Genomic DNA, 27,146 nt, shown 5'->3' with positions numbered 1-27,146 from the left:
CTGAGCTGTTCTTGGGAGAAATCTCATGACATAAGTACCACTACATTTCTTTAAAAACATCTCTGCACCCCTTTCCTGACTTCAGATCGAGGCATTTGTTTCCAGGTTTTGTGGCTGAGAGTTTGGGCTGAGACCTGTCTCTTTTGAGAATGACATATTGTCCTGTTCCTGGGAAGCTGCTGGAGGATGTAATTTCTGTCCCTACTGCTGCAATATTAATAGTAACTTCCTGGCACTCCAGACTTAAACAAGCAGAATGTATGTGTATGCTCAAAGGCATTCCTAAGAATTTCACACTCTCACTTGGCATCCATAGTAATGAGGAAGAGCTTTGTCTCGGTTGCCCTCCTCTTGCCTAGTTAGTACAAACTAAAGTGTCTTCACACCTTTAAAATGGAGTTAGGAACACTGGTCCTTTAGTCCCAGCCCTTAGCCAGACACTCCTGAGCTACTCATGATCCTGATAGCACAGCTTGTACTTCTTCTTTCCATTGCTGTTATCAGAGGGACTGCAAATTCCTACTCTCCTGCACCTTCTCTAGCAGTTGTGCTAGTGCTGATCTGTCTTTTCCTGCTCAGCTTCCTCATCTTTGTTTAGTAGCCACAGGACCCTTCGCTCCCTACTTTGGAATGTCTGTTTCCATAAACAATTCACTTCTTCAGGGACTTAGCCTAGAACAAATACATCTGGTGCAAGAGTTGGTGAATTTATTCCTTTTCCATCCAAGCCTGATGTCCTGGACATAAATTCATTCTGCTGCCAAATCCTTGTAAGGAGGTGCAGGTTTGTTTTTTCTTAAGTGCTTAAGACCCTAATGCTGCCATCTTTAAGTGGTTTGGCTCATCTTGTTTTGTTAAAAAGAGGACGACTGACTTGATTTCAAGTTAGAATTTTCCTGGTAGACTGATAACCTCCTCTGTCACTGGTGACCTTGATGGCAGCCTCAGTGTTTAAAGTGTGTATGTAAATACACACTTTTATGTAAACACAGTGTAAGGCCCACACAGGGTGGGAATGGGAAAGTGGAATAAATTCCCAGGAATTAAAATGAGAGTGCCCAAATAAACAGCTGCTGTTACAAGTATAGAGACTGAGTTCAAGGACAACTTTGTCACTTATTAATGATCTGTCCTGGGCAGTTCTTCAGGCACTGCACAAATGCCAGGCTGGACAGAGTCCTGACAGGCTGGCTCTTGGCCTGGATTTGAACACAGAGGGATTTTCTTATGAAAGGCAGTAGTGCAATATCCTTGGATTATCAATCTCAAGTGCTTAGGCCATGTTCTTGAGTATTCCCTTGCCCCAAAGTTTCTGTGGCAGATGGTTCTAAAACAAAGTCTAGTCTTCAGTCCTCCATTTGACAGTGGCAAAGAAGGTGGAAAAGGAGTGATGCAGCAGTGAGTTGCACACTGATTTCGAAAGGTTCATGCTGATTCTGAATTTGGAAAGGAAAAAAAAAAAAAGGTGGGTCAAGCACTAGTGAGGGTGTCTGCCTGTTCTGTGGAAGAACTCACAGCCCAGGCACTGTGGCTGCAGGAGCCTTAATTGCTGAGGTATCCGTGTTGCCACAGCCTGTGTGTGACTTCTATTTGCCCTTTTTTCTTTCCCTGGTGAAATAGATGAAACCAGCTTTGTGATCTGAAGATGGGGAGGAAATAATGTAAGGCACCAAAAAAGGTGCCAGCTTTCTTTGGGTAAAATGTTAACTCACTGAAAGTTAGCATATTTTTTCATGAACTTGTGGTGGGTTTTATCCCCACTCCCTTTCCACCCAGCTTTGGAAGCCTGTGTCTGTTTTCTCTCTGCTTGCCATTGATATAGTACTGCTTTTCACTCTTGCTTCCAGGTCACCTTCTTGTTCATGCACACTTGCAGCAAAGTACATGAGCAAGAGCTGCTCCCATGCTGTTGGGCTCCCTGGTGATCAGGCATTGCCCCTAGAGGCTTGACTTTAATGAGAAGCCTGCAGAAGAGGATTTGGGACTGCCTGTGTTTGGCTCTTTCTCTGATAAGAGTTAAAATTGTCAGGGTTCACTGACTTCTCGATGTGGCTTTAATCATTAACTAACCCCTTTATTCTGCTGCTGACTCAAATGAGCATGTTTTTGTGTGCAATGGTGTGAAGGAAAATTTTGATTCAGTGCTTTCCCTAGGTCCTATGTATCATCTCATACAGGGATTTGCCTCATCATTGCTAAGACAGTTTTCCTGATAGGACACTTGAGAGACAGCTTTTCAAGTGTGCAAGGCCAGATTCTTCTGCCCTGGGTCGCTCTACCTATTCAGTCTCTAAGTCTCCTTACATCCATTATCCAGAGCAAAATGTGCTCCAAGAATTGCAGTGTGCTGAAAATGGTGAATTCTGGACCTGTCCTGCTTTTCTGTGCCTTGCTCTCAAGAGCAGGATGGCTGTCCTGTGTTTTTATTCCTCTTTTTTCTGTACATTCTTGATTTAGGACAGGGATTTGTAGAGAGAGATGGCAGTGTCATCTTGCTGCTATCTACAAAACAGATGAAAGAAAGAGGGGAGATGAAGGGCAATGTGTTCTGCCAGTGGAGAGTTCTGTGGAATCACTTCTGCAGGGAAGGTCTGTAAGCAGTCCAGCTGCTTGCATGGCCTGAAGGGTGTTTGTCAGATCAGTAAGATGCTTGGCACCTGAAAAAAATAGTACCAAGTAGTGGGAGCTACCAGAGTTTAGACAGCAGCTACTTCAGTCTGTCTGTTATCTCTCCTGTACCCGTGGCCAGTCTAAGTCCCTCTGTGTACCTTCCTGAGAGCTACCAGGAGATGGAGAGGTTCTCTGCCTGCTCTAGTCAGCACATGGCACACCAAAAATTTCCATCTGCTGCCTAAGATATCCAGGGCTGTTTTCATCTGCTGTGCCTTTTTGGGTGCTGCTTATTGTTTTATGGGGGCTTTGGCTTTTCTGTCCTCTGCTCCTCTTAAGTATTCTAAAAATGATGTAGTGCAAGATCAGCATATTAGCTGTGAGCTCTGCAGCCTTGCTGCAAGGCCTGACCTTCCTCCTGCTTGGCTCTCTATCAGCAGGAGCTGATCTGCAGTCTCAGCAGAAGAGGTGGGTGGGTTTCTGCCTGCCCTCTCTGTCCCTGGCATTGCCCTGGAAGGTAGCTCTGGATTGCTTCTCCCAAAGGGACCACAAACTAGAATCAGAATCTCTTTCCCCTCTCCCTTAATAAAAAAAATTAAAGTGGAGGGGAAGTGTTTCTTATGCCATGCAATCCCCCTGTTGCATACTTGGAACTGTGACCTCTCTGAGCCTGTCAGACATCAGGCTTTACACGTGCTTGGGGACAGGAAAGTGTGTATTTGAGTGTGTAAAGTTCGGCCTTGTTCTGTGCAAGCTTTCACGTTAAGAGGTGGGAAGAGGCCTGTTGGTCTGTGCCAGTGTGCTTCCAAGGCTTTTGAGGATTCCCTCTTGCTGTGGCTCACTCCTGCTGCCCTTCTGAGGCTATGGCTGTGCTGCAGCCTGTGTTGTGGGACTCAAGACACCTTTGCACAGTGTTTTAGGCTGTGCTGGCTGGCACAGTGAGTTCAAGCACCAGTGTCTACCCAGGATCCCAGACAGTTTACAGAGCAGCACATTCTTGGAGGTTGTTACTTGCTGGTCCTGGCCCTGAAGCCAACAATGTCAAAGTTGTCTCAAGGCACATGCACAACTTCAGTCCATGCTCCTGGGCTGCAGTGAAGGCACTCTCTGTAGTCCTAGTTTGACTTCCTAGGGAAAGGCAGATCTCCTATTGAATGTAGGCTAACACAGTGGGGTGGGCATGACAAGATAAAGGTTCATTATCTCTCCTTGCCCTCAGGGAAGAAAGCAGTGATGGATTCTAGCCCGTTCCTGTCAGAGGCCAATGCAGAAAGGATTGTGAGGACGTTGTGCAAGGTCCGGGGAGCGGCACTGAAGCTGGGACAGATGCTGAGCATTCAAGGTAAGTGGCTGCCCAGGTCTTTAGCTGTCCTTAGTGCTGCCAAGTGTGACACGGGGTCAGCCATCTGCAGTCAGGCAGTGTCAAATGAATGTGGAGATTCTGAAAAACGGCTTTTTCCTGTGAGAGCAGTGATGGAAATGTTTGAGTTCCATCTAATCCCAGCATGAAATAAGTAGATGCATGCACTTACACACCATCACTCTCTCAATGTCCTTATTGTGTACTGGTTGACAATAGGGTGACAATGTGAATTTTAGTGTCTGTTACTAGCAATTGTTAAGAAGCAGAGCTGTATTACACTCTAATTGCTAGGTCTCCTAGAAAGGAGAAGGGTGAAAACAAGAATGTGATCCTGTTCTTTGTTGACTAAAAGTGGTCAAGGTTATATCCACAATACTCTCCCATTATAGCAAGCTTTTCATGGTTTATGTGCTCTGTGGGCACTGAAGCTTTACTGGAAAAGCCAGTACAGTTGATAATCTTATCAGGTATAAAACACTTGTTTCCATCCTGAAAAGACTTCACACTGCTATTTAACCCATCGAGCTCTGAGGCCAGTGACCACAGGTGAAGGCATGAGTGACATCAGTGTCTGCACTGAACTGTTAGGTTACCCCTGGGAGATGGCAGGTGTGCTCAGTTCAAACCTTATCTGGATATTTCCAGTTTGCCTTCTTACCCAGCCTGATAGGAAAGGAAAGAACCAGCCAAACATGGCTGTAAGACTTGTCTGGAAATAGCTTTCAATATGTTTCTGAAACTGAGTAAGTGTCTGAGTGTTTGAAGTACTCACTTTGCTTGGCTTGTGCTTCTGCTTGATTTTTTTGTAGGTATTAGCTGATGAGACTGGATCTAGTAGAGTTTTAAATACTCTGGGACAGAACACGATCAGTTCACTGTCCCAGAAAGCACTGATTGGCATTTCATTTGCTAATTGGTTTATCTGGGTGCCAGGCTGATGGCCACCTGGCAGAGCCTAGTGGGAGGCATCAGCTGCTGTGTCAAAGGCTGCCACCCACATGCTGTTTTCTCACCCTCTAGAAACTGCCAGGTGCCACTGATGGCTCACAGTGCAGATCCAGGAGGAGCTCCTGTGCTCCTTGCTTTCCAATGCCTCTGGTATGTGGGCTCAGCAAGCCATGCCTGGAAATCAGCTCTGCAGTTAAACTCATCTGCCATAGGTGGGATTAATTTCAGATTCTTGGGACAACACTGAGTTGTGCCTGCTGCGTGCCCAAGCCTGGTCACAGCTGCCCTAGGCCTGGATGTGAGTGCAGAGAGGGGAGCTGTGAAAGGCTGGCTCTGAGGAGCAGAAATGCTCTGGATTTTTGTAACTTGCCTGCTGTCTCCTAATGTTACGGTGCTCTGGCAGGAGTGTCAAATACTTGCTGATTGACTTCACTCTGGTGTCAGGAACAGGCCTTCAGCAACCTCGGGGCAGGAGTCCAGCCTTCATTTGGACTCTTGCTGTAAGTGTGTGAACTCTGCTGTGCCTGACAGGAACACAGGCCCATGGTGACCTTGCTGGGCGACAGCTGTGGTGAAATAAATCAAACACCATCAACAATGCAGAGTGTCCGTTTCTTGGGGTGGCTGTTTGGACAGGAGGGTTTCATGCAGGTCCTGCCACTTCATGGGCTTTTCTATGGCCTGGTGAGTTTGACTTGACTGCTTCTGTCAGCAGGTCTGGGTGCTAACTGGGGGCAGAGGCTCCCTGTAGCTGAGCACAAGTCATAAAACAGTATCCTTAAAACTCCTGAGGTCTGTTGTGTTTCCCTGATGTGGGAGTCAGAGGATTTGTTAGGCACCCACATTCCTAAAGGTCATGCACAGAAAAGATGCCAAAGGCCCCCAGTCATCCAGTGTTCTGGGAGATGTTGGAAAGGCAGCTGCATTTGCCAGCTGAGAGTGCCCTACCTTGGCTCCTGCTTCATCTTGTGTTCCAGTAAGGCCTCACCAGTTGACCACAAAGACGTAAAACCTTATTCATCAGCATGTTGTAAGCCTGGATTTGGCAGAGTTGCTTCCACGGCAAGACTGATTTTTGACATTGCTGCTGAGTTTCTGTACAGTCAGCCTGGACTTGCGGGTTTCTTGGCTATTTGACGTCATGAACAAAGGGTGGGGGTGGTCCAGCTCCCCAGCTACAGATGGATGCTCTCTCAGACTAGGGGTTGAAACCCCTTGAGAGGTTTATGGATGTCAGCAGTAAGCAGAATAAAGGAAGTCGATCCTGAATGCCTGTGGCAGATGCTGATGCTTTGACACAAACGGTGTCTGGGAGTGGGAGTCTCTCTTAGTGAGATCCATTCTCCTTCTGCCCAGTCACCCTTGGCAGTGCAGGTGACACGTTGCAGCATGGTGGCTAATACCTTCACATAGCCCTGAGAATATTTCTGTAGAGTGTTCAGAGGCTGGGCACTGATACACCATCAGTGACAGAGCAGGTGTTTCTTTCAGTGTTTGAGGTGCACACGCAAATGCAATGTCTCACCTTCTTGCGGGTTGGTAACGTCACAGCAGGAGTTGTACTCACTGTTCCTGCAAAGCCTGCTCCTCTTCAGCTTCCAGTGATGGAATGGGAGCTCTTCTTAAACACTGTTGGTTCCACAGTGCGGTTTTGTCAGTACTTTTAAATGCTGCTATGGCTTCCTTGGGAATTTGTAAACAATGCTGAGTGTTAATGTCACATCCCTACATTATTTTTCTTCTCCATTCCTTTCCACCCTTCTTCCCAGGACAGTCCTCTTACGGTCACTCTTTGTTTCTTATTTCCTGGGATAGACATAAGGTGGTTCATGCACGTGTATTTGGAGAAGAACAATATTTTTTTGTTTGAATGTCAAAATCGCATGTGCAGGTTCAGTTCTCAGGATCAACACGTGTAGCCTGAACTTTTCCGGTGTTGGGAGAGCAGCAGATAAATCAGATTCCTCTCTAATAAGTTATGAAGTGAAAAGTTTGCCAGCAATGGTAGCTTTTTTCTGAGTTGTTGTAAAAGCCTTTGCTCAAGCCGAGGAATAATCTTTCAAGATGCCCCAGCCCTTCCTCTTGTGAGTGTAAATATTTGCTCGCTAAATTCTTCTGACTTAAAAGTTTTTTCTCAGCTGTGTTCTGCTCTGTCCACTTGTAGTTGCTTTGCCTTTGGGCAGTTGTTTACAGTAGCAGATGCTGAATCCTGATTTCTCCAAGAGTTCAGTACTTGTGTAAGTGTTGTTTTACCATTGCCCAGCATTCTAGAGGAGCTGCTGCCCCTTAAAATGAACTGGATTAAACCACGTCGGGAACCTTGGAGTGTTGGGATGGTTCTCCAGGGATCCCTTCCGTGTCCTGTGTTTCCATGAGGCAGGCAATGGCCTCTCCTAGACCTAGATGTTGTACTGCTGCCAGTCAGAAAGTGGGCTGGTGTGTGACAGAGGCAGAGCACTCCACTCTTGGGTCTGTGCAGTCTGTCACCACACCAAAAGAACTAAAGAATTAGTTCTAAAGCCTTCACCAGGGTGTGCCCGGGGCAGGACAGCCTGACTTGTCTGAATGCAGGAGCACGTTTCTCTGTGTGGTGAAGAATGCAATGCCTGCACTGACTGCTGTGCACTTTCCCTTGGCAGATGATGCCTTCATCAATCCCCACCTGCAGAGGATTTTTGAGCGTGTACGTCAGAGTGCTGACTTCATGCCAATAAAGCAGATGACGGTGAGGAATATTCCTGAGTGCTTATCAGAGAAAGGGACAATGGACAGAAAAAATGTCACCCGTGACATGCCCTAGTAAGGGAGTTGGATGGGGATTTTAAAGAATACTTTGATAATGTTACATATTTTCAGTTGTGGGTAACATGATTCCTTCTCTCAATTATGTGCTGTCTTTTCTATCCAAAAGATGGAAGTTTGGGTCTAGACAGAGGGGGAAAATGTGGAAGTTTTTCATTTCCTGAGATTAATGTTGATGGAGCAGGATGCTGCACAAAAATATGGTTATAGGGTCTTGTTGAGTGTAGCCTCCTCTTGTGTTTCCTCTTGTCTTTCTTGTGGGTCTTAAGCTGGTGTCTAGATATGTCTACATCCCATTTTAGAAGCAGACTTAGAAGCTTTAGTCTGCTGGAAAATTAACAGCAGCTTTGCCCTTACCATTTTGGTTAACTTGCCATCAAGAAGACCCAGAATGAAGTGAACTAAGTTTGATTTCCCCAGTGTGTATATTCTCTGTAAATTAATGTGTAAAGGGTGATAGAAAAGGAACTGCCAGCACTACTTATCTTCTGAAAGACACTAAGCAGAGCTAGAACTTAAATATTGCAGCCTGGCAGGGTAGCAAAAGAGATGCTAGAGCAGGCTGTGATGTTCAACTGTCAATACTGCCTTAAAGAGTCATGCCTGGACTGCTTCTGTTTAGCTTGGCAGCATGATGAAAGAGGAGAAATAGCTAACTCCTTGCTCATTTTCTGGAAGATAGCAAGTGGCACCTAAAAGGGGTTTGTATTGCCAAGGCAGTGTTGATGTTTGTGTTCAAGATTTGTCCTTTAGGGCAGAGCTCTGATCAGCACCTTTTCAGTGCTGCAGCAGTATTGCTGGCTGGACCACTCCTTGCCTTGGTGTGCAATGCTAAGGCATAGAGGATGATGTAGAAAGCAGGTTATAGGTACTCAGAACTCAGTCACCCTAGAGGAACATGATTTCCAAAACTGAAACTCTTAAATCTTTGTTTCCCATACCCTGATCCTTTCTATTTATTTGCAGAAAACTCTGAACAACGATCTTGGCCCCAACTGGAGGGATAAACTGGAGTCCTTTGAAGAACGTCCCTTTGCTGCTGCTTCAATTGGTCAGGTTCATCTGGCACGTTTGAAAAACGGGAAAGAAGTTGCCATGAAAATCCAGGTAGGCTTTACAGACCAGCCACGTCTTGTTTGTGGTCACAGAAGGGCAGGGGAGCTATGTGTGTACTGCTAGACAAATAAGAAACGTTTTAATGCAGGTGAAGATGTGATATCTTACCTACTGCAAGCTGAGTGGAAAAGACAGGAAAGGTTTTGCAGCTTGAGCCAGTCTGAGTCCAGATGAGCAGGAGACATTCCATAGATATTTCACTGCAGTATGGGATAATGGTGCTGAGGGACTGCTTGTACTTTTAGGGCTGTAGGGGACCTGCAGCCACCTGCTCCATAGGTCAGTCCCCTTTCTGGGATGTACATATACCCCAGTTCCCTTTCTGGGTGTCAGCAACCTCAGGTGGCTGTTTCCAACAAAACTAAGTTCTAGAGCTAAAGCTTCTTGTACAGCATGGTTTATAATCCCAAGGAGTGAGGTCCCTTGCTGACTGAGCAGTATCCCAGGCAAAGCTGGTCAACTCAGTGGTGGGTTTTTGTGGTATGGGGAGACTTTGGAAATAGTATCAATGGGCGCTGGTGTCTTCTCAAGCCAGTTGTGTCCCAAGTACTCTCTGAAGTCAGGCCAAGGTAGCAGCAGCAGAAACTCAACCCTCTGGCATCAGCACACATTCTCCTCAGCAGTGCAGGCTCCTTCCCTTCTTGGCAGACAAGGTGAGAACAGGAGGAGCTGCCTTTGCCGGGACTGGGCTGGGGCCTCACCACTTGCCCTACTGCTGGGAATGACACACTGGGGCTTCCAGGGGTGTGTGCATTCAACTGTGGGAGGGAAATGACTGACTGTGGCTGTTGTGAGATTTGTGTGTGTCTGAGAAGCTTTCATGTGTTGGAAGAATTCCCATCAGAGGATCTGAACACGCCATTCTGATTGCAAGGAGCTGCATCTTAGCCTTTCTGTCTGCCCCCTGGCTTTGATGCTGGGCTTTGAACAAACTTTTAGAGATGGGTTGTGTGGCTCAGGGATGCCCTGGCTCATTGCCAGGCTATAGGTGGCTGTGATGTGGGGGCAGTGGATGCTGAGCCAGGTGTTTTTATCATGCCCTGTACAACCAGGTCATCTAATCTCAACACTGCCCTCTCCCATTCTGTCCCACAGTACCCCGGAGTCGCCCAGAGCATCAGCAGTGATGTCAACAACCTGATGGCTGTCCTGAGCATGAGCAATATTCTCCCTGAAGGTAAAAAGACAGAGACCCTGGCAGGCCTTGTGTTCCCATTGGTGCAGGTCGAGTTCTGCCAACCCCTTTCAAGCAGCGCATTTCATGTGTCCCTCTGAACACTGGGGAAAGGGACTTGTGGATACTAAGTCTGCCCAGGAGCAGATTTTCTGCAGAAGGCAGGAGAGGGAGCAGATGTGGGCAGAGGGTGCAGGGCCAGCTTGGGGAGCCATGCTCTGTTTCCCTGTTCTGCTGCAGATCTGCTGCTGCCTTTGCTGGACACATGTCTGCTCTAGTGCCCACTTTTTGGGGTGGAAAATGCACCTGTATGTTTTCTGGCCATATGTAGGCACGTATCCACCAGAGTAACCTGCACTTGTCTCTGTGTTCTCTATAGAGACAGACCCATAGGGATTCTTGGCAAAATATAAGGTGCCTGGGAATACTCACTTTTGATGGCTTTCTAGGGTTGGAGTGTGGGCAGTGTTCAGGTGAGGTAGTCTTACTTTATTCTGTTACTTCCTGCTCTGTTTGGCAGAAATAATTCTTCTCCATGTTCCCTTGTAGAAACATGCCCCCCTCCATGCCTGCCATTCTGTGCTCTTCTCAGACGTTCTCTATTCTTTCCAATGAGAGTTGTGCAGAACTGTCAAACTTACCCATGTGCTGGGACACTAAGCAAGTTCTAAATCCCCTTTCCCACAGGGAATGCAGGACTTACTACTCCTTTTTCCAAATACCTGTTTGCAGCAGTAAATATTAGTGGGACTATGCAAATGTTCTAAAATCAGGCTGGGTGCTGTCATAATCTGGGACTGTTCTCTCTGGTGGCTGTGCAGGGCCCTGCAGAGGTTGCTGCAGTCCCAGCTGTGTCTGGCCCATGAAGTAGATTCGTTTTCCAGCTTCAAAACTAAGAAGACTGGGCTTGGCATCTCAGGCCCTGGCTACGTGCTGCTGCTGCAGTGCACTGTATTAGTCATGCTGACTGTTTCTACCTGGCAGTGCCTGCTGCCACTTGGAGGCAGGCATGGCTTGGAGCCTGCTTTTGCCCAGTGTTTGGGTACTTGTCTTTGGGGTGTGTCCCTGCACAGCCATGCCAATAATAGGAATGGACAGCTTGGGCTGTGGGGTGGAGCTGGGAGAGGACAGAGCTCTGCTGTATAGAGCAGTGGTGTAGATGTACCTTGACTTAGGAGCAGCTCTGTAGCTTGGGCCTGGGATTACTACATCTCTTTGGAAGTACTCCTTGCCTCTCTGGGGCCTCCTGTACTCCTCAGCTCAGAGAGGCTGCTCCTCAGCTGTAGCTGTGGAAAGCTTAGCCTGAGGAGATCCTTTTTTCTAAGCCTGCTCTCTCCTGTGCTGTTTGACTTTCAGGTTTGTTCCCAGAGCACTTGATTGAAGTCGTGAGCAGAGAGCTGGCCCTGGAGTGTGACTACCTGAGAGAAGCTGCCTGTGCTAGGAAATTCCAGTATGTTGCCACCATCACCTTCAGCCCCTTCTCTGTGTGTGTGTGTGAGAGGCAGGAGAGATTGCTTAACTTCAGGGATGGGGAGCTGACTGCTGTGCCCTGCCATATGGCCCAGGGGAAGGGTGCATGGTTGCAGCCTGAGTTGTCCCCCAGAATCACCACCTTGTCTCACCCGACTGGGCAAGGCTTCAGTCGGGTGAAATGTCATCACCTATCCTCCCTCCTCCCGTGCAACTCTGTCTGTTCTGCCACACGTGAAGGTGCTGCAGTAACTCCTGAGGCTGGGTTGCAGTGCTCCTCTGTGTGCTCCCATCTCAGCCTGTTGGGAACTTCTCCCATCCTTCAGCCTAGGAGGCTTTCAGTTCAGCTCTCTTAAAGCAGTTACCACCACCAGTGCTGCCTGCTCCCTTGGCTTGCCATAGCATCCAGGTTATTGTTACATGGTGGCTGGATGCTCTTCCTGTCCTGCTGCAGAACTGTCCCTGTGGCACTGCTCCCCTTGGCAGAGTAATTCTTTCACATGTGTAGTCTGGCCCTAAAGCCAAGTGGGGTGAGCAAAAGAGGCCAGTGCCCCTTGATGCACCGGCCTGGAGCCTTCTTAATATCACTGCTCTGGCAGGAGATGCGACCTCAGGAGCTGGCAGCAGCTGTAAGTCACTGGCAGAGTTTCTACTGACTTAATCCCTACTGTAATTGCTGAGGAAAACATATCCTGGCAGCCTCAGCCAGGGTGTGGGGTGGTGAAGGGCTCTGTGAGGTGTTGCTGATGGGTCTGTCTGCTCTCAGGGTTCCTAAATGTTTTCCTCTCCTTCCTCCATCCCTAGGGAGCTGCTGAAAGACCACCCCTTCTTTTATGTCCCAAGAGTAATAGATGAGCTGTGCAGCAAGCACGTGCTGACCACAGAGCTGGTGTCTGGCTTTCCCTTGGATCAAGCTGAAGGGCTGAGCCAGGAGATTCGAAATGAGGTAAACTGGGGAGATTGTGCTTCTGCCCATGACTGCCAGACTGGGGGATGCCTTGTGGCAGGGCTGGAGTCTCTAGGAAGACTTGTTTTGGGAAAGTGGCAGTTGACACTAGGGTCTCTGCAGGCTTGTTTAGGCCTTGCAGGCACCAGCGTTCAGGAGGAGGTGAATGGCAAGGGCAGCTGAAGGTGAGGTAGCCTCTCTGTGTGATGCCATTTTTGATGACCTTAAGTTTGGGTGAGACTGTCAGCAAGGGAAAAGGGGTCTTATGCAGCTGCTGTCCTGGGCAGAATTGCAGAATCATCCCAGTGCAGGCAGTTGGATGTCATTCCTGCAGGACTGACCTGTGCTGTACAGGGCTGCTGGAAAAGTACCTGTCAGTAAAACAAGAGCAGGGATGTGGGGGTAGGTGGGTGTTGGTGCTGAATATAGCCAGGGATTGGAGTGCTGTAGTGGGACAAGCAGCTGTTCTAGTAGCAGAAATAACTGTCCTGGTATTTGGATGTGTTTCTTGGTGTGAGCTGTCAGCTGTTAGCAGGTCACTGGGGAAGAGGACAGAGTCTGTTCCTCTAGATAAACAGTGTCACATTAGATTTGAAGCTGTGCCAGACCTGGTTGCCTATTCTTAGAGACTGTCCCCAGCAATAAACTGCTCTATCACCAGTACTCATTTTAAAAGGCTATGAGCTGGGGTGTTGCTGCAGAAGCAGCCTTTATTTTCTATAAGCAACTGGCCTGGCTGACCCTCTGCCTTCTGACCCAAATGGCAGTGTTCTGTAGCAGGGTCGGGCTTGCATTTGGTGCTTTCTTCCTTCCACCTTGGATATGATGTTTCATTCAGCTTTGCAGAAGCTGGAGAGGGGCAGAGTGAGGCTGGCAGTTCTGCTGAACAGGGTCCAGCTTAGCAATTCTCACAAGAAAGCTCTGCTGGAGTATGTAATTCAGCAGAGGGGTCTTCAGGGATTGCTACTCTTGCTTCTCTGTGCCTGTCAGTCCCGAGGTGTGGCTCTGCATATCATGCAAGATTCCCATTCTTGCAGGCACCCAGTGGTGCACCCATTTCCAGTCAATGCTGGAAAGTTAAAGTGCAGAACCAGAATGCAGTTGGATGAGCACTGGAGCATCTGTGCCATCTGCTAAGGATGTCCCATGGCAGGTGTGGGCTGGGAGTTGCTGAGAGGTGCTCCTTCAGCTCTGCAGCATAGAGCACGTGGTTCCTGCTGGTGTGGTGATGTGTTCCCTGTTTGCTGATGCCTGCTCTAAGTTACAGGTGTGAGTAGGGCTTGCTGCCCTCCTGATTTGTTTCTTGTCTCCTTGTTTTTCAAGATCTGTCACAACATCCTGGTGCTGTGCCTGCGAGAGCTGTTTGAGTTCCGGTACATGCAGACTGACCCCAACTGGTCAAACTTCTTCTATGACCCACAGCTGCACAAGGTAAGCCTGAGCAGCCACTCTTCTGCCTATACAAACATTGGTTTTCACCAGCTTCTGATTATTCCTCACTCCCAGAGTTTAATTAGCCCTTACTCAGATTCTCTGATTCCTATCCTTGAGGCATGAGCAGATAGCACAGGGAACCTTCCTTTGCCACTTGCCCTCCCTAGGGCTGGGTAGGAAAGAAGGGCTGCTGTAAGCCTGGCCCTTGATCAGCCACAGCTACTTCCTTAGCCTCAGGATCTGTTTTGAAAGTGGTCAGTGGGAAGCTGCAGCTGGCAGAGCTCTACCAGGACACACCTGAGCCCAGGACTCTTCAGTTAAATACTCTCGTGCTGTGCTGAAGATAAGGGTAGCACTTCCTGCACATTGGTTTGGCTGCTTGTTTGTGCTCTGTAGGGAATTCCTTTTTATTCCTTGAGGTCTGTGCTGCAAAGTGCTAGAAAAAGGTTTAGTGCTGCTCTGTCCCTGCACATGAAGCCCGAGTGGAGCTGTCAGCAGAGCAGGTGTGGCACTGTGGGCACTGGGCATCGGCCATTCCTCCTCAGCCCTGTACTGGTGCAGCTGTTGGGGCTGCAGACTGGGAACAAAGGAACTGGGGCAGTTGGGGATGCAGGGAAAGCCAGCTGAGCTTTCTGAAGAAATCAGGAGCACTCCTAAGATCAGGTTTTACCAGAATGGTTGACCCTCTAATACAGATGGCTTTGTCCATTTCCAGGTGGCCCTGCTGGACTTTGGAGCAACGCGAGGGTTTGATGAGAAGTTCACAGATGTCTACATAGAGGTGAGGACTGTGTCCTAGAGAGCTGCACTTGATTTTGCAAATACTCTTATCTTTTAGCTGTTATCACTTTGTACTTGAATACACTTTGGTGTGGAGGGAAGCAAGGCTAGAAGCAAGAGAGTGATCTCTGTTCCTCTTTCATCCATTGCCATGGGTGTCTGCACATGTGCTGCAAGCTGCTCTCTGAGTTGGGATGTTCACAAAAGTGAACTGCAGTGATGCTTGCTGGGGGGGCCTGGTGCATCACAGCACTCACAATTCTGTGATTTTTATATGAGGATATGCAGGAATTGCTTGTTCCCCACCTCTTCCTGAGATTTCTAGCTTTTCCAGATAGATAGATGAATTGATGTAACGTGCTTCTTTTGTGATCACCATGTTCTGCACATAGTAACTGAGCTGTCATGGCCAGCAGCTGACACCTAAAGCTGCCCACAGTCAGCTCTGCCGTTTCTTTGGGGGAGGGGCTGACTCTTTGTGAAGCTTTTTTTTTTTGCTGTCCTTTACATTCTCTGGGCCATGTGTAGCCCTGTTGGGAAGAGCTGGATCTTTTAGCCAGTAGCTCTTAACCTGCCCAGCATGCAAGCCCCTGAAGAGAGGGCAAAGGAGTGAGCAGGTGGGTGGTGTTGATGTGTGCTCCTGTGGCCTGTGCAACATTTCTGTGCTCAAAACATTGTTCAGTCATCTCCTGGCTCTCCTGAAAGTATTCCTCCTACTCAGGTAATCAAGGCAGCTGCTGACATGGACAGAGAGAGAGTACTGAAGAAGTCCATTGAAATGAAATTCCTCACTGGCTATGAAATCAAGGTATGAAGCAGAAGGGTGTGATTTTGGTGTTGGCCACAGATAAAGTAGTTGTGGGTCTGTGAACTTTCCCAGATTTTCTGATGTGGTAAAAGTGTCAGTCCAAAAGCCCTTTTGGTAAGCATGAGGGAAGAGGGTAAAAAGGGTTTTGGCTTTTGTTCTCACTTTCTTTTGGGAGCAGGAGAAGTAATGAGGATACAACTAGCCTCAGAACCACTGTCCCTCCTTCTCTCCCCCTACAAGAGCCTGCAGGTGATAACAATTCCTGAAATTTCATGACTGGGAAGATAGTCTTCTGGAAGGTTTAATTGCTCTAAACTGTATGAACTAAATGTTCTGCACTCTTGCTGGGGGCTGGAGGTTCTCTTTGTCCTGGACAGGGCTATTTCTCCTGAGCTGCTGCTGTTAGCATTTCTGTACCTCCCAGATAGTTGTCATGGCTAGTGATGTTACTTATCCCTCTTTCCTTCTGGGCAGGAAATGGAAGATGCCCACTTAAATGCTGTCCTCATCCTGGGAGAGGCTTTTGCATCTGAGGAGCCCTTTGATTTTGGCAACCAAAGCACCACAGAAAAGATCCACGGTTTAATCCCAATCATGCTGAAGCATCGGCTCGTCCCCCCGCCGGAGGAGACGTATTCTCTTCATCGGAAGATGGGCGGCTCTTTCCTGATCTGCACCAAACTGAAGGCCAAAATTCCCTGCAAAAACATGTTCCAAGAGGCATACAGCAAATACTGGAGCAGTAGGGGCAAGAAGCCATAGGAGTAGTAAGAATGAACTTGTTCTGAGGGCCCGGTTCAGCTGAGCCTTGCAGAGAGCATTCTAAGCCTCCCCTGCGTTGCTCCCCAGCTCTCCATCCTCTTGAGATGCAGCAGCCCTGTGCCCTGGAAGCCAGATGTGCATTCCACGAGGACAAAGCTGCTCTTTCCTGATGTGTCTGTCCTACCTGGACTGCCAGCACAGCCCGCAGCTTGCAGGAAACTCTGAGTGCTTCTGTGCTGCTTCAGGGCACCAGCTGACTACCTTGAATACATTTGTAACATTGTGATGGTGGCTGCATATTTGAGAGGGTTTTATATAGGGGAAGGAGGACAAGAGCAGAATTTAATATTGAAACCTATTTGTAATTCTCCACAAATTGTTTTTAAAAACCTTCCCTCTTTCGAGGTGAGGTGGAATTCAAGTAGTTTTCATACTGACTTTATAGAATGAAATACCAAGGTGTTCCCTACCACAGACACATCCAGCACCTCCCCCACGTTTTTGTAAGTCAAGTGGTGGCAGTCTAAGAACCCTCCTGGATTCTAATGACATTGATTTAATGCAAGAGGCGTGTGTGTAAGTAGAAGTTTTATGCTTTCTGCCTCTTTTTGGCTTGCAAGCTAAACATAGGAAATATTTTAAAAGTCTGAGAATTGAGTGCCAGTCTCTTTTAAACACACGCATACACACTCTCACAGCTCATTCTCAGTTCTGGGAGTCAAACATGCAATCAGCAGAGCTATATCTGAGCACAAATAGTGGGATTCTGCACTGTCTGGTAGGTATCAGCTTTCCCGAGGGCGAGTTAGATAAGCTACAACTCTCAACTCTGACATCCACTGCTTGCTGGACTCCTTACTAAGACCCTCCTTTGTGTGTTTCCCTGTAAGGCAGAACTTGCAGCAAGGCAGACAAACGTCGTGCCTGTGGTGAGCAGCTCCAGCTCCCGCTGAAAGGTCACACAGTTCAAACCAGACGCACAGTTTTAATCTCTTGGAGTCAAGTTAGGAAATTGACTTTTGTAGGTTTTTGTACAAAGCCTGTACCTGTACGACTTCCTGATGTCAATAAACAAGTGCTTGTGCAGTGGGCCACCTGTCTGTGGCTGTGTCATCTTCTGGTGTGGGAATGGACACTCGGGTGAGCACTGTCCTGTTCTGGGGGATAAACAGCAGCTGAGCAGAAGCAGCTGCTCCCAGGTCTCCTCTTACTGCTGTTGTTTGCTCCAGGAATTGCTATGACCCTTGCCTGGCCATCCTGTTGCCTGTTCATGCCATGAAAATCCCTGGTACTTTACTTGCTTTTTAATCTTCCTTTGTTTTAATCACTCTGTTAGCAGTCTCTTGAACACAAATCTCTTTGCCTTTCCTCCGCTTGTGAAGGAGAGGCTCTTGCAGTTGAGGCTTACCTGGTGCTCATAAGGCAGGTGTCTTTTTCTGGCAGGTGCCAGGTATTTATTTACCAGCAGTCTCAGCTGGTCCTGCTCAGATAATAGAGCTCAGCAATACCCAGGTTGTCTGATCTTACACCTTAGCAAGTGTGAAATCCTGACAGCTGATACTTCAGGGGGAAAGAACAGGTAAGTGAATAAATGGTCTCTCTCAGGAGGGACCTTTGAGAAATAGGAAAACAGGTTATGGTATTTGCTTTATTCCAAAGCCATAAACATATAAGCCACTTCATTTAAGACTTTGTTGAACAAGAGGCAGTGCAGTTTAATTCAAAATACCAATCAGATTATTCTTAACCCCATGAGAAGAGTTAACTCTGCTGTTCAGTGAAGTAATAGTTTTGCATCAAGCAGTTTATCAGTGTACAAAGTTACAGTAACTTTCCTTGTTTGGAGTTCTGATAGACATTGTTTAGTTTTTCTCCTTTGGCTCTAGACATTGCAGCTGTAAAAACAGTGGAGTTGTTTGAGCTGTTAAATGCTTATGTTAAAGTTTAAAAAACAAAGTATAAAAAGCTGACAAGGGAATTAGATTAGGTGAGTATAGAGCAGATTTTCTGAAACTGAAGATTCAAGGCCAGCATGTTCAGAGAACTTGCAAAGGTGGCAGAGTAAGCTAGAGCATTACAGTTCACTTTTCCAGTAAGCACTTGTCCATGTGATCCCAGATCTTGTGTATACCATGCTGGGGCAAGAGTGTTCAACTCCTGGCAAACACTTCCCTTCCCAAGAGTGTTTGGGAATGACATCCAGCTGAACAGCAGAGTTGTTTAGCATTTGCAAGAGGGTAGCAACTTGCAGGAGCTGAGATGTTGCTTTATTAGGAGAACTAATTAGAGCTCTCAGTCCCTAATTCTCCCGGCCTTTTGTGTATGCTCTGAAAACATTAATAATGGCTGTAGCTTTGGCCAGAGAGATTTGTGACAGAAGGAATTGTATGTCAGAGGAACAGCTGGGTACAAAACGTGAGCTAGAAACTGGCATCAAGTCAGAGAAGTGACATTGTACAGTGAGCAGGAACACTTGGTCTGTGCCAGCCACTGCATTTGCTTGAACTCTGCTTGCAGGGTTGAGGATGTGACCGTTTCAATGCTGCAGGACGCTTCTATGGTCTAGAAAAATCTCTTGTAAAAACATTTCTTCTTTGCACAGGGTAGGGCAAGCTGGAGATTAAAGCTGCCTCTAATGACAGAGATTTTCCATTTTAAAGGCTCAAGATTCAGGCTACCTCTGGTAGCAGTGATTTTTCCTATCCTCTTTCTTTAGGCAACCTGGCTGCTGCATCAAAACAGGAAATGAATTCTGAGGAGCTGAACAGGAGGTGAACATGCAGTTCAGCTTCTGCTTTTCTAATGCCCAAATCCCTGACAGAAGGCCTAGTTCCCAAGACCTTCACAGCTGTGATGTGCAAGTGGACCACTGGGAAATCAGAAATAAAACACTGATTGAAAAGTCAGAGCACAGGAACCAGGGTATGTCCCAGAGCTACAGCAGCTGCCTCAGTGGGATGAGCCATGGGCTTAAATCCACATGAACTGGCGTGAAGGGCTGAGAGAGTAAACATTTAGACTGAAGGAGAAGAACAGGAGTAAGGCAGCCTAAGGCCTTGGAAAAAGTGGGAAGCATGGTGCCTGTTCCTGGAAGGGATTGCTGGTAGGCTTTGGTAATGGAAGAATGCCCTGGCTGGCAGCGTGGGATGAGCAACAGCCCAGTCCTGTATTCCTGCTGCAGGGGGGTGACTGAAGCAGGTACCAAAGCTAGGACTTACCCCAGAACCACTAAGGCTGGGAAAGGCCTCTAAGATCATCAAAGCCAATTCTGTTCACCATCAAACCATGTCCTTAAGTGCCATAGCCACACATCCTTTGAACACTTCCAGGGATGGTGACTCCACCACTTCCCTGGGCAGCCTGCTCCCATATTTCATATGCCTTCCTGTGAAGAAAATTTTCCTAATATCTAATCTAAACTTCCCCAGGCCCAATGAGGCCATTTCCAACATTGCACCAACAGGGGAATGAATGAAGAGGAAGATTTACCAACACTGGTACAGGGAAAATTCCAGACTGACCTGTGAGGAACGGGTGGATGACAGGAAAGGGTCAGGACGCATGCAAAACTTCACAGGTATTCTGAGATGTACTTAATAGTATGAAGGTCAATGTGATTTTAGTAGCTCAACACTAACTAACAATCCAGCCTCTGACACTAGGACAGCTGAAACATTTGATGTGTAACTACAAATGAAGGAGGAACACCAAAAACAGGGACTACAACTACATAACTACCTCTGTCTTAGGTCATCACAGCACAGCTGACCTAAGAAAAAGGTCAGGAAAACTGTAGTTCAATATAGCAATGTATCCACTGACTCTGACTTTGTATTTTCAAAAGGCTCTGGTTATTTTTTCTGAAAGCTATTAAAGGGAATTTGATTTTCTCACATACTCCTTTTCTTCCCACTGTGCACTTGTGCAGATGTGTTAGAACCAGCATGTTGTATCTTCAAGAGCACCATCATTCCCTTTTCCATTTCCTCCTCAAAGCTTAATGTGGGGAGGTGGGAAAAAAAGACAGAACATGTGCATTTCTAACAGTTCCCTGTTTTATTGCAGTACATCAAAGTAGGTTAATATTAAGTGTGTTACCAACATAAAATATTGGTGGTAAGTCATTTTTACATTGTTGACTGTTCCACCTTAAATATTTCTGTGCAAAAGAATCTACATCATTGTTCTGTAGCAGAGAATCTCTTACAATGTCCCCTACAACATTGAGGGCATTAAACAAAAGAGTGAGAAGAGGCAAAAAGCAGAATCTTTCCCCCACACGCACACTTGTCAGCTTTTATACTCTAAAACAAAAAAGTGATTACATCTATGCCATGCAAAACTGTACAATAATATTACAAGGAAAAACCTAAAAAACATATTTTAAAAATAAATGATATGAAACTGTCATACATAAAAAGGCAGGTATAGCAACACTGGTTTGTTTGTGGATTTCTTCCCTGTAGATGACTGTCTTAAATGGAGAATGAAAACAGGTTGTACTGAGCTGCAGCTGGAATGAAAGGAGCTGGAATTGAGGCTGGAAAGCCTGCAGCAGAACGGCTTCTGGGGCTGTTTATCAAATAAACTGTGAACACAAAGTGCACAGAAGGGTGCACGTTGTGTTAGTGCAGAAAAGTTGTCCCATTTCCTCCATGGAATGGACTCGTATTAACAAAAGAACCCACAGCAGGAATTGCTGTGTGCCACTTTGATTCTCAGACTAAGGCTCAGGAGCTGTGGATACTTGCACTGCAGTAAGTTTCACCCTTAATGCATTCATTTAAAATTAAACAGCATTCATAAAATGGAAAAGAAACCCTTTTTCCACCCAAGACCATGTTTTTCTTGTCATTCAGGGTCTGGCCATGCAATACAAACACAGAGCCAGAATCTGTTTCTGTGTTAATAATCCAACTGTTCTATTTGGAAAGGCTGACACACTGTGAACCAGCTAGGTGCAGTAACACTACATTTCTATAAATAAGCTATTTTTTTTCGACCTTTTTGGTATGGCAAGACCCTTAACTTCCCTCTGCCATATACCTGAGAATAACACACCTGTGTTGTAACTTATCAGAATCAAATCAAAGAGAGAACATTCCTGACTCAGTTTTGAAACTCATTTATATGGGCAAAATGCATATTCATAACAAGCCACAGCAATTAAAAGAGGGGAAAAGAAGCAACTACTTCACCACAGTCTCAGGAATGTTTTTTTGAAACCACCAGCTGTCTTCTACAGGCCAAAGGCAAGAGAGAAGAGAGTACCCTGCTTTTGGGTTTATGAAATGTGGGAGGAAGCCACATACCTGTGTGTGCACACGTGCAGGGGAAAACTATTTACCAAACCTATTCCATCCTATAACCTGGAATCCTTAGTAGCTGCCTGAATCTGTTCAGATTCCTTGTTGCCATCAAAAGAGAGAAAAAAAAATGGCAAAACCTCAACAACTCACCTGTTCAAGCACTGTCAAAAATGCAAACAAACACCTTCAGTCTCAGCCAAAAGGAAAAAAAAAGCCAGCTAGATACACATCCTGCATACAGAGAACATGTGCCACAGTCAGGAATTCAGGGGGAGATTTTGAGCTCCCAGAACAAAATGCAGCCCTCGAACTGTGAAGTTGAAGCAGTGCTACAGTGCAAAGGAACAAACATCAAACCTCAGGAGACAACTGCCTTGGAGATACCAGTCAAGAGTCTTACAGTTCAAATGACCAAGTTACTTTTCCTAGCCCAATGAGTCTTTAGAAAGCTCAGCTGCAGTATGTATACCAACAAAAAGAGATGAGTGTGGTTTCAAATTGAGTCTGTAACCAAATGGTCCCCAAATATATAAAACTATTTAAGTCCTAGGACAATTTTTCTCTTTTCAAATCAGTGATGTGGTCATTTGCTTTTCAACTGAGAGAACAGTTGCTGTTTCTCTTCTGAACAAACACGTATAAAAATGCACAGGACCAAACTAATGACTAAATAAATCCTAGAAAAAACTGCTGAGGCTTGGACATTGTATAGTGTACAAACAGTGTGGGCCTGTGGAGCTCTCATCCTCTGAGCTTAGTGTTGTAACACAGCTGACCTATGCTCTGCCTGAAGATGCCAGGGCTTGGTATCAATAAATTGCAGGCACTGGAACGAAGTAAACACAGGGGTTTACTCAATTTAATTGTTTGCTGTGTGGTGGCTCTTTGGGTTCCATTTTCAGATAGAGCTTTAGCACAACTGTGGAAAAAAAAAAGTCCATGGAAAACGATCCTGTGACCCTCTCTCAGGGGACTGCCATGCAGGCTGCTCTGTCTTTAATGACTACTGTTTAAATGCCTTCTCTCAACATCAAAATAAGATTATTATTTAAATACAACATACAGTAAATATAAAACTAGTCTGCAAAGGCTTTGAAAAGTGTATGGACATGCTTCACCAAAACAAGGGAATTGTGGGGAAAAAGCAGTGGCTATACTTGAAGCAATATGCAGCCTTTAATAAAAGAAGCTGATGTGGAATTTCAATAATGCCAATAACGCCCTGCCTATCTGTCCCTCAGAAATACATAAACTTTTCTGGGAGGAATTACTTTCAGATGCTTTGCTGTTTGCTAAAGCTTTTAATTTCAAATGCCAGGCTTGCAAAAGTAGTAGGTTTGAAGTAAAAACAAACACAACCAGCTTGCTACTCTGTAATACCCAAACAGGAGAGAGACAGGCTTTTGATATAATGGTTTCTACAATAATTTCTTGAATTCCTGTCCCAAAATAACACTGAATGAGCTTATACTTGGATAAGCCTCTTGATTCAGAGTGAAAGAGAAATCTTACCTAGGAGACCCAGCATGATTAAATGGATTAGATGATCTGTGTCTTGTTCCCTATATCACATTTAGATAATACCTGGAAATTACTGTACATAGATTGAACTTACCTACAACTTCTATTAGGGAAGGCAGAAACTGCAAAACTCCAAACACCTCTGTGTGGGTGAAACTCTACATAACTGCTGACTGCAAGAATACAGAATGGTTTAATGAGAGCCATAACAAGTCTCTGAAACCCACAAACCCCAATATTCTAAATACAAAAAGCCCTTATGTGTTTGAGTATGGTCATAGTATGAAGTCAGCAACAATATTACTGGGAAGAGAGGCTCATCCCGAATGAAAAGCACAATCTGCCTTGCTAACTAAAGAGAAGAGACATCTTCCTCTTACCATACAGCTGTGTATCAGTTTTTCATTTATTCTGTCGACTGGGTGACCATTTCAGCTTTTTATTTATTTTTCCAACTTCAGCAGACTTTGCCTTCCACTGCAATACTTCCTGCCCTCCAACCTGCCCTGCTTCTGAAACCAAACAGCAGGTGAGCACACAGAAACAACTGCAAATTGCACAAACCCACAGCACAGGTAGGGGGCAGAGGAAAGCCAACCTTGCCAGTGCAGCAGTTGTGGGTCACCAGGCATCTCTGACTACTAGAGTGTGAACAGTGTGAGGTCAGTCTTCAAGGTTCTTTGTTGCTACAGTGACAGCAAAGCCAGCCACGGCCAGCTTTGGGCTAAGGGCACTCGTTTGGCTGATGTGTATTAGCAAACAGTGTTTGGTAATGACAGTAAGAGTTTGCTGCTTAGGGATGCTCAAGAAGATGTGGAAGACTGCTCCCTTCAGAGTTAAACCTGCTCAAAGGCTGACCCAGGGAAACAGTTTTCCTGCTGAATCCAGCTGCACTGAGCTGCCTTGATGCCTGAAGCACCTCTCCTGTAGCTGCTGCAAGGCTCCAGCTCACGGCTGGCACGCACGGCGCCAGGGCAGCCGCCGGGCTGACAGGCACCCGTGGCTGCTGGGACAGGGCCTTGCTGCCAATTGCTGCTGTTTCTGAAAAGGATGGGAACTATGAGGAAAGCAGGAATTACAGCTTAAGTTCTGCTACGGCCAGAGAGAGAGAGAGAAGTGTTGTGAGAGCACTGCAGGGGCTGTCCCGGCAGTGCAGCGAGCGCTGTGCACACGGAATCTCTGTCCTGTGGGAGGTTTTAGCCAGGCCTCCAAGTCTGTAAATCACCGAGCATGAAAACAGGGACAACACAAATCTTAAATTAAAGGCTCTTTAAATAAGCATCCATCTTCTGCTGCATACACAATGCTTTTTTTCTTTGAATATATACATACGTATTTTACTCTAACATCTGCATATTTATTTAAACTCTGTACTGTAGTAAAATATGCATCATTTTAATCAATAAGGATTTGCTGGCGACAATCAGATTGACATTCAAACGTGGTGGCTGAAAGCTTTTATGTGCCTCTGACATACTGATCATTTCCCATGGAGGGGAAGGGGTCTCTGTGCTACTTTTGTACAGTACAATGAGCTATTGTATGAAAACAAGATCCCTCTGAATTTTCTCTTGTTGATACTGGTCTGGTCTACTTATGCTACCTTTTGGGGAGTGGAAGGGGAGTGGGATAAATATGTCTTTAAAAATGAAGCAGCTGTAACCACAAAAATGAAACCAATACTAATACAAATCTACAGCATCTGATATTTACCAACACCCTAGCTTTGCTCATTTGCTGCTGTCAGATCTGGGGAGGTGAGGCAATGCCAAAACGGTGCTGAAGGCGACCAGCTTTTACCTTCCTCTGTGCCCTACTCCCAGATCCTTTTCAGACAGGGAATGAGGAGGGTTAGGAGGATGAAGGTGAGAACTGGAGCAAGTGAAGGGGACAGCCATGGGGACAGCAAGCTGATGTGATGCCAAATCTGAATGCTGAAGCAGTTCATGAGTCCCAACTCACGTGGTCAGAGCTCTCCAGGGAGAGGCTCTTGGTCTTGTGAGGAGAAACGGGGCTGGGAGGGCTGCTGAGGTTGGAGCTGTTCGATGCCGTCGAGTGTCTTGGAGAGTCAGAGTCCTGCAGCCCAGAGACACACAAGAACAGCAGTAAGTAACAGGACAGCAAGTTTGGGGGTGACTGAGTGTCTCAGCAACAGTGGCTGGATTCAAAGGCCTCTGCGGATTTTGCTTCTGTCCAAAAATACTGAGGGATCTTTTTTGCTCACAATTTCCAAGGAGACCTGAGGTTGTGGTCAGGTCACTCTGCTTTAAGCAGGCATAAGTGATACTTATGCCAGCAGAGTGCAGCTTCAGGCTGCCTGTGAAGATACAATGGCTCCTGCCTTTTCACAGATTATCATCAGGATGCTCTTGCACTAAAATGAGAAATCTTTGTGGCTCCCTCTTCTATGTGAGCCCCAGGGTATCAATTCCAACATCCTATTGAGTTACTTGGATCTTCTAGAGTACAGCAGAATGCAACTCTGACCCTGAATTTTGGCTGACAGCTGCCTTCCAGCTTTCACACTCCTTGGTAAGAAAATGGGGAAGTTGGGGAAGTTTTGCAGTTCAGCTTCAGATTGAACCCTCCCATGTAAAACATTCTTGGCTGGAGGGACTGAGTTTAGCACTGGGCAGGATTTCAGTCCTATAATAATGGCAGTCTCAACTGCACAGAATAGAAATTATTAAAGCCAGTTCCTGCTCTAAATAAAATTATAATTCCTAAATTACTTTGTCAAATTACTTCTGAGTATAAAATGTCTCCTGTGAATGGTTGCTAAGATAGCTTATGAATCTTTGCACTTGAAGGTCAAAAGGAAAATCAGCACTTCAAGATGTGATATGTCACTATCAAGCTGTTACTTGGGGGAGCCTTGCTACCCACACATCTCCAGGTAAGAACTGCAGAGAGCTTTTTCTGCATCTTAAATACCAGGACCAGAGTTGACACTTTGACCAAAGTCTTTTGTAGCTTGAAATACCGGAAATCCATCTCTCCATTGTCAGCGACTCCTGAACTTGTAGCCAAACCCCATGACAGGATTGAACTGCCTCATCTTTATGGACACCCTTGAGGTGTGTCCTGCTGCTGCTGCTGTCACTCACCTCTCGCTCGTAGTCCCTTGTGGGTGCATCGCTGCCTTGGTCCAGGCCCCCAGAGGACAGGGACCCGTCGGAGGGCGATGCCATGGGCTGGCGCTTTGCTCCGTAGCTGCCTCCCGAGAATTCCCTCCGCAAAGCGCTGCCGTTCTGTGCCGACGACCCTACAGCAGAGGAGTTCAAACTGTGTTACACACCCCGCTCAGCACGCTAGCAACTTGCTCAGCTGGTTCTCTGGCTTTCCTGCAGCGTGTCCCGAGGTCCCAAGCTCATGGCTTGCAGGCTCTGTGGGCTTTTATCTTGTCTCCTGTAGTTCCTGTGGATTGTCCAGTCCTTCCCTTGGCATGCCAGGGTAAGAACACTTTACTTTTTTCACTGTGTTCCCAACAAAGGTGGCAGTTGTAGAAACAGCCGTGGTGGCTGCCTAATTCCAGTGGCCTCTTTCAATACAGTGCCACTCTTTTATTCCAGCAGCCAGTTCTCTACTGCTTTATCTTTGCACTAGTGGCAAGAGAGGCATCAAGAGCTACACACAGCTCAGCAACAAAATTAATAACCATGGAGCTTGTGAACAACTTGCCACTGATTTAAAACACTTGAGCAGGAGAAAAGCAGCCCCAGGGCTAAGAATGTAATTTGAATTCTAAGATCAATCAAAAAAAATTGACAAATTACAAATGTGGGGCTCTCAAAAGCACTACCTGCTTATTCACATGCTCCTTTGAAAGCAAGATAAAATACTCTGCTGGCCCTCAGCAGCTACGCAGTCAGTCATCACTTTGCAAAATCCTTATCCAGCATGGACAGAGGCAACTGCAGGAAGCCTTTTCCCTGGAACCTGTGCCCAGCCCCCAAAGCAACAGAGCTCTGTTTGCTTACGTGCTGCTAGCCCGCTGCTGGCGCTCATGGATCGCCCTGGCTCCGTGCGGGATTTCGTGATCGACGGGATGCTGACGGAGCCGCTGAACACTGTCCGGCTCTCCTGGGGCCGAAGGTTCTGAA

At 46.5% G+C, this 27,146-nt stretch overlaps 2 protein-coding genes across 8 annotated transcripts in view; one reads left to right on the top strand and one right to left on the bottom strand.

Annotated features, from left to right (window-relative positions):
- The window catches only part of COQ8A (coenzyme Q8A), a 42,829-nt gene extending 25,522 nt beyond the window's left edge, over positions 1-17,307 (top strand). For both annotated transcript variants that reach the window (XM_014877387.2, XM_088161105.1), the window contains exons 6-15: positions 3,830-3,952; positions 7,561-7,646; positions 8,690-8,830; positions 9,935-10,016; positions 11,370-11,463; positions 12,288-12,429; positions 13,753-13,860; positions 14,579-14,644; positions 15,365-15,451; positions 15,926-17,307. In XM_014877387.2, coding sequence (XP_014732873.1) covers positions 3,830-3,952; positions 7,561-7,646; positions 8,690-8,830; positions 9,935-10,016; positions 11,370-11,463; positions 12,288-12,429; positions 13,753-13,860; positions 14,579-14,644; positions 15,365-15,451; positions 15,926-16,213 — 1,217 coding nt within the window. In that variant the 3' untranslated portion in view covers positions 16,214-17,307. The remainder of the gene's footprint in view (positions 1-3,829; positions 3,953-7,560; positions 7,647-8,689; positions 8,831-9,934; positions 10,017-11,369; positions 11,464-12,287; positions 12,430-13,752; positions 13,861-14,578; positions 14,645-15,364; positions 15,452-15,925) is intronic.
- Positions 17,308-20,250: 2,943 nt separating this feature from the next.
- Positions 20,251-27,146, bottom strand: part of CDC42BPA (CDC42 binding protein kinase alpha) — a 180,973-nt gene continuing 174,077 nt past the window's right edge. For all 6 annotated transcript variants that reach the window (XM_088161092.1, XM_088161084.1, XM_088161085.1 and 3 more), the window contains 3 exons: positions 27,024-27,141; positions 26,151-26,308; positions 20,251-25,119 (listed from right to left, as the gene is read on the bottom strand). In XM_088161092.1, the coding sequence (XP_088017218.1) occupies positions 24,988-25,119; positions 26,151-26,308; positions 27,024-27,141 (408 nt within the window). In that variant the 3' untranslated portion in view covers positions 20,251-24,987. The remainder of the gene's footprint in view (positions 25,120-26,150; positions 26,309-27,023; positions 27,142-27,146) is intronic.

This window comes from Sturnus vulgaris, chromosome 3 (assembly GCF_052056855.1).
Source record: "Sturnus vulgaris isolate bStuVul1 chromosome 3, bStuVul1.hap1, whole genome shotgun sequence".
NCBI classification, from domain to species: Eukaryota; Metazoa; Chordata; class Aves; order Passeriformes; family Sturnidae; genus Sturnus; species Sturnus vulgaris.
The sequence above is the reverse complement of the archived record's forward strand: the minus strand, read 5'-3'. Positions and strand labels throughout refer to the sequence as shown.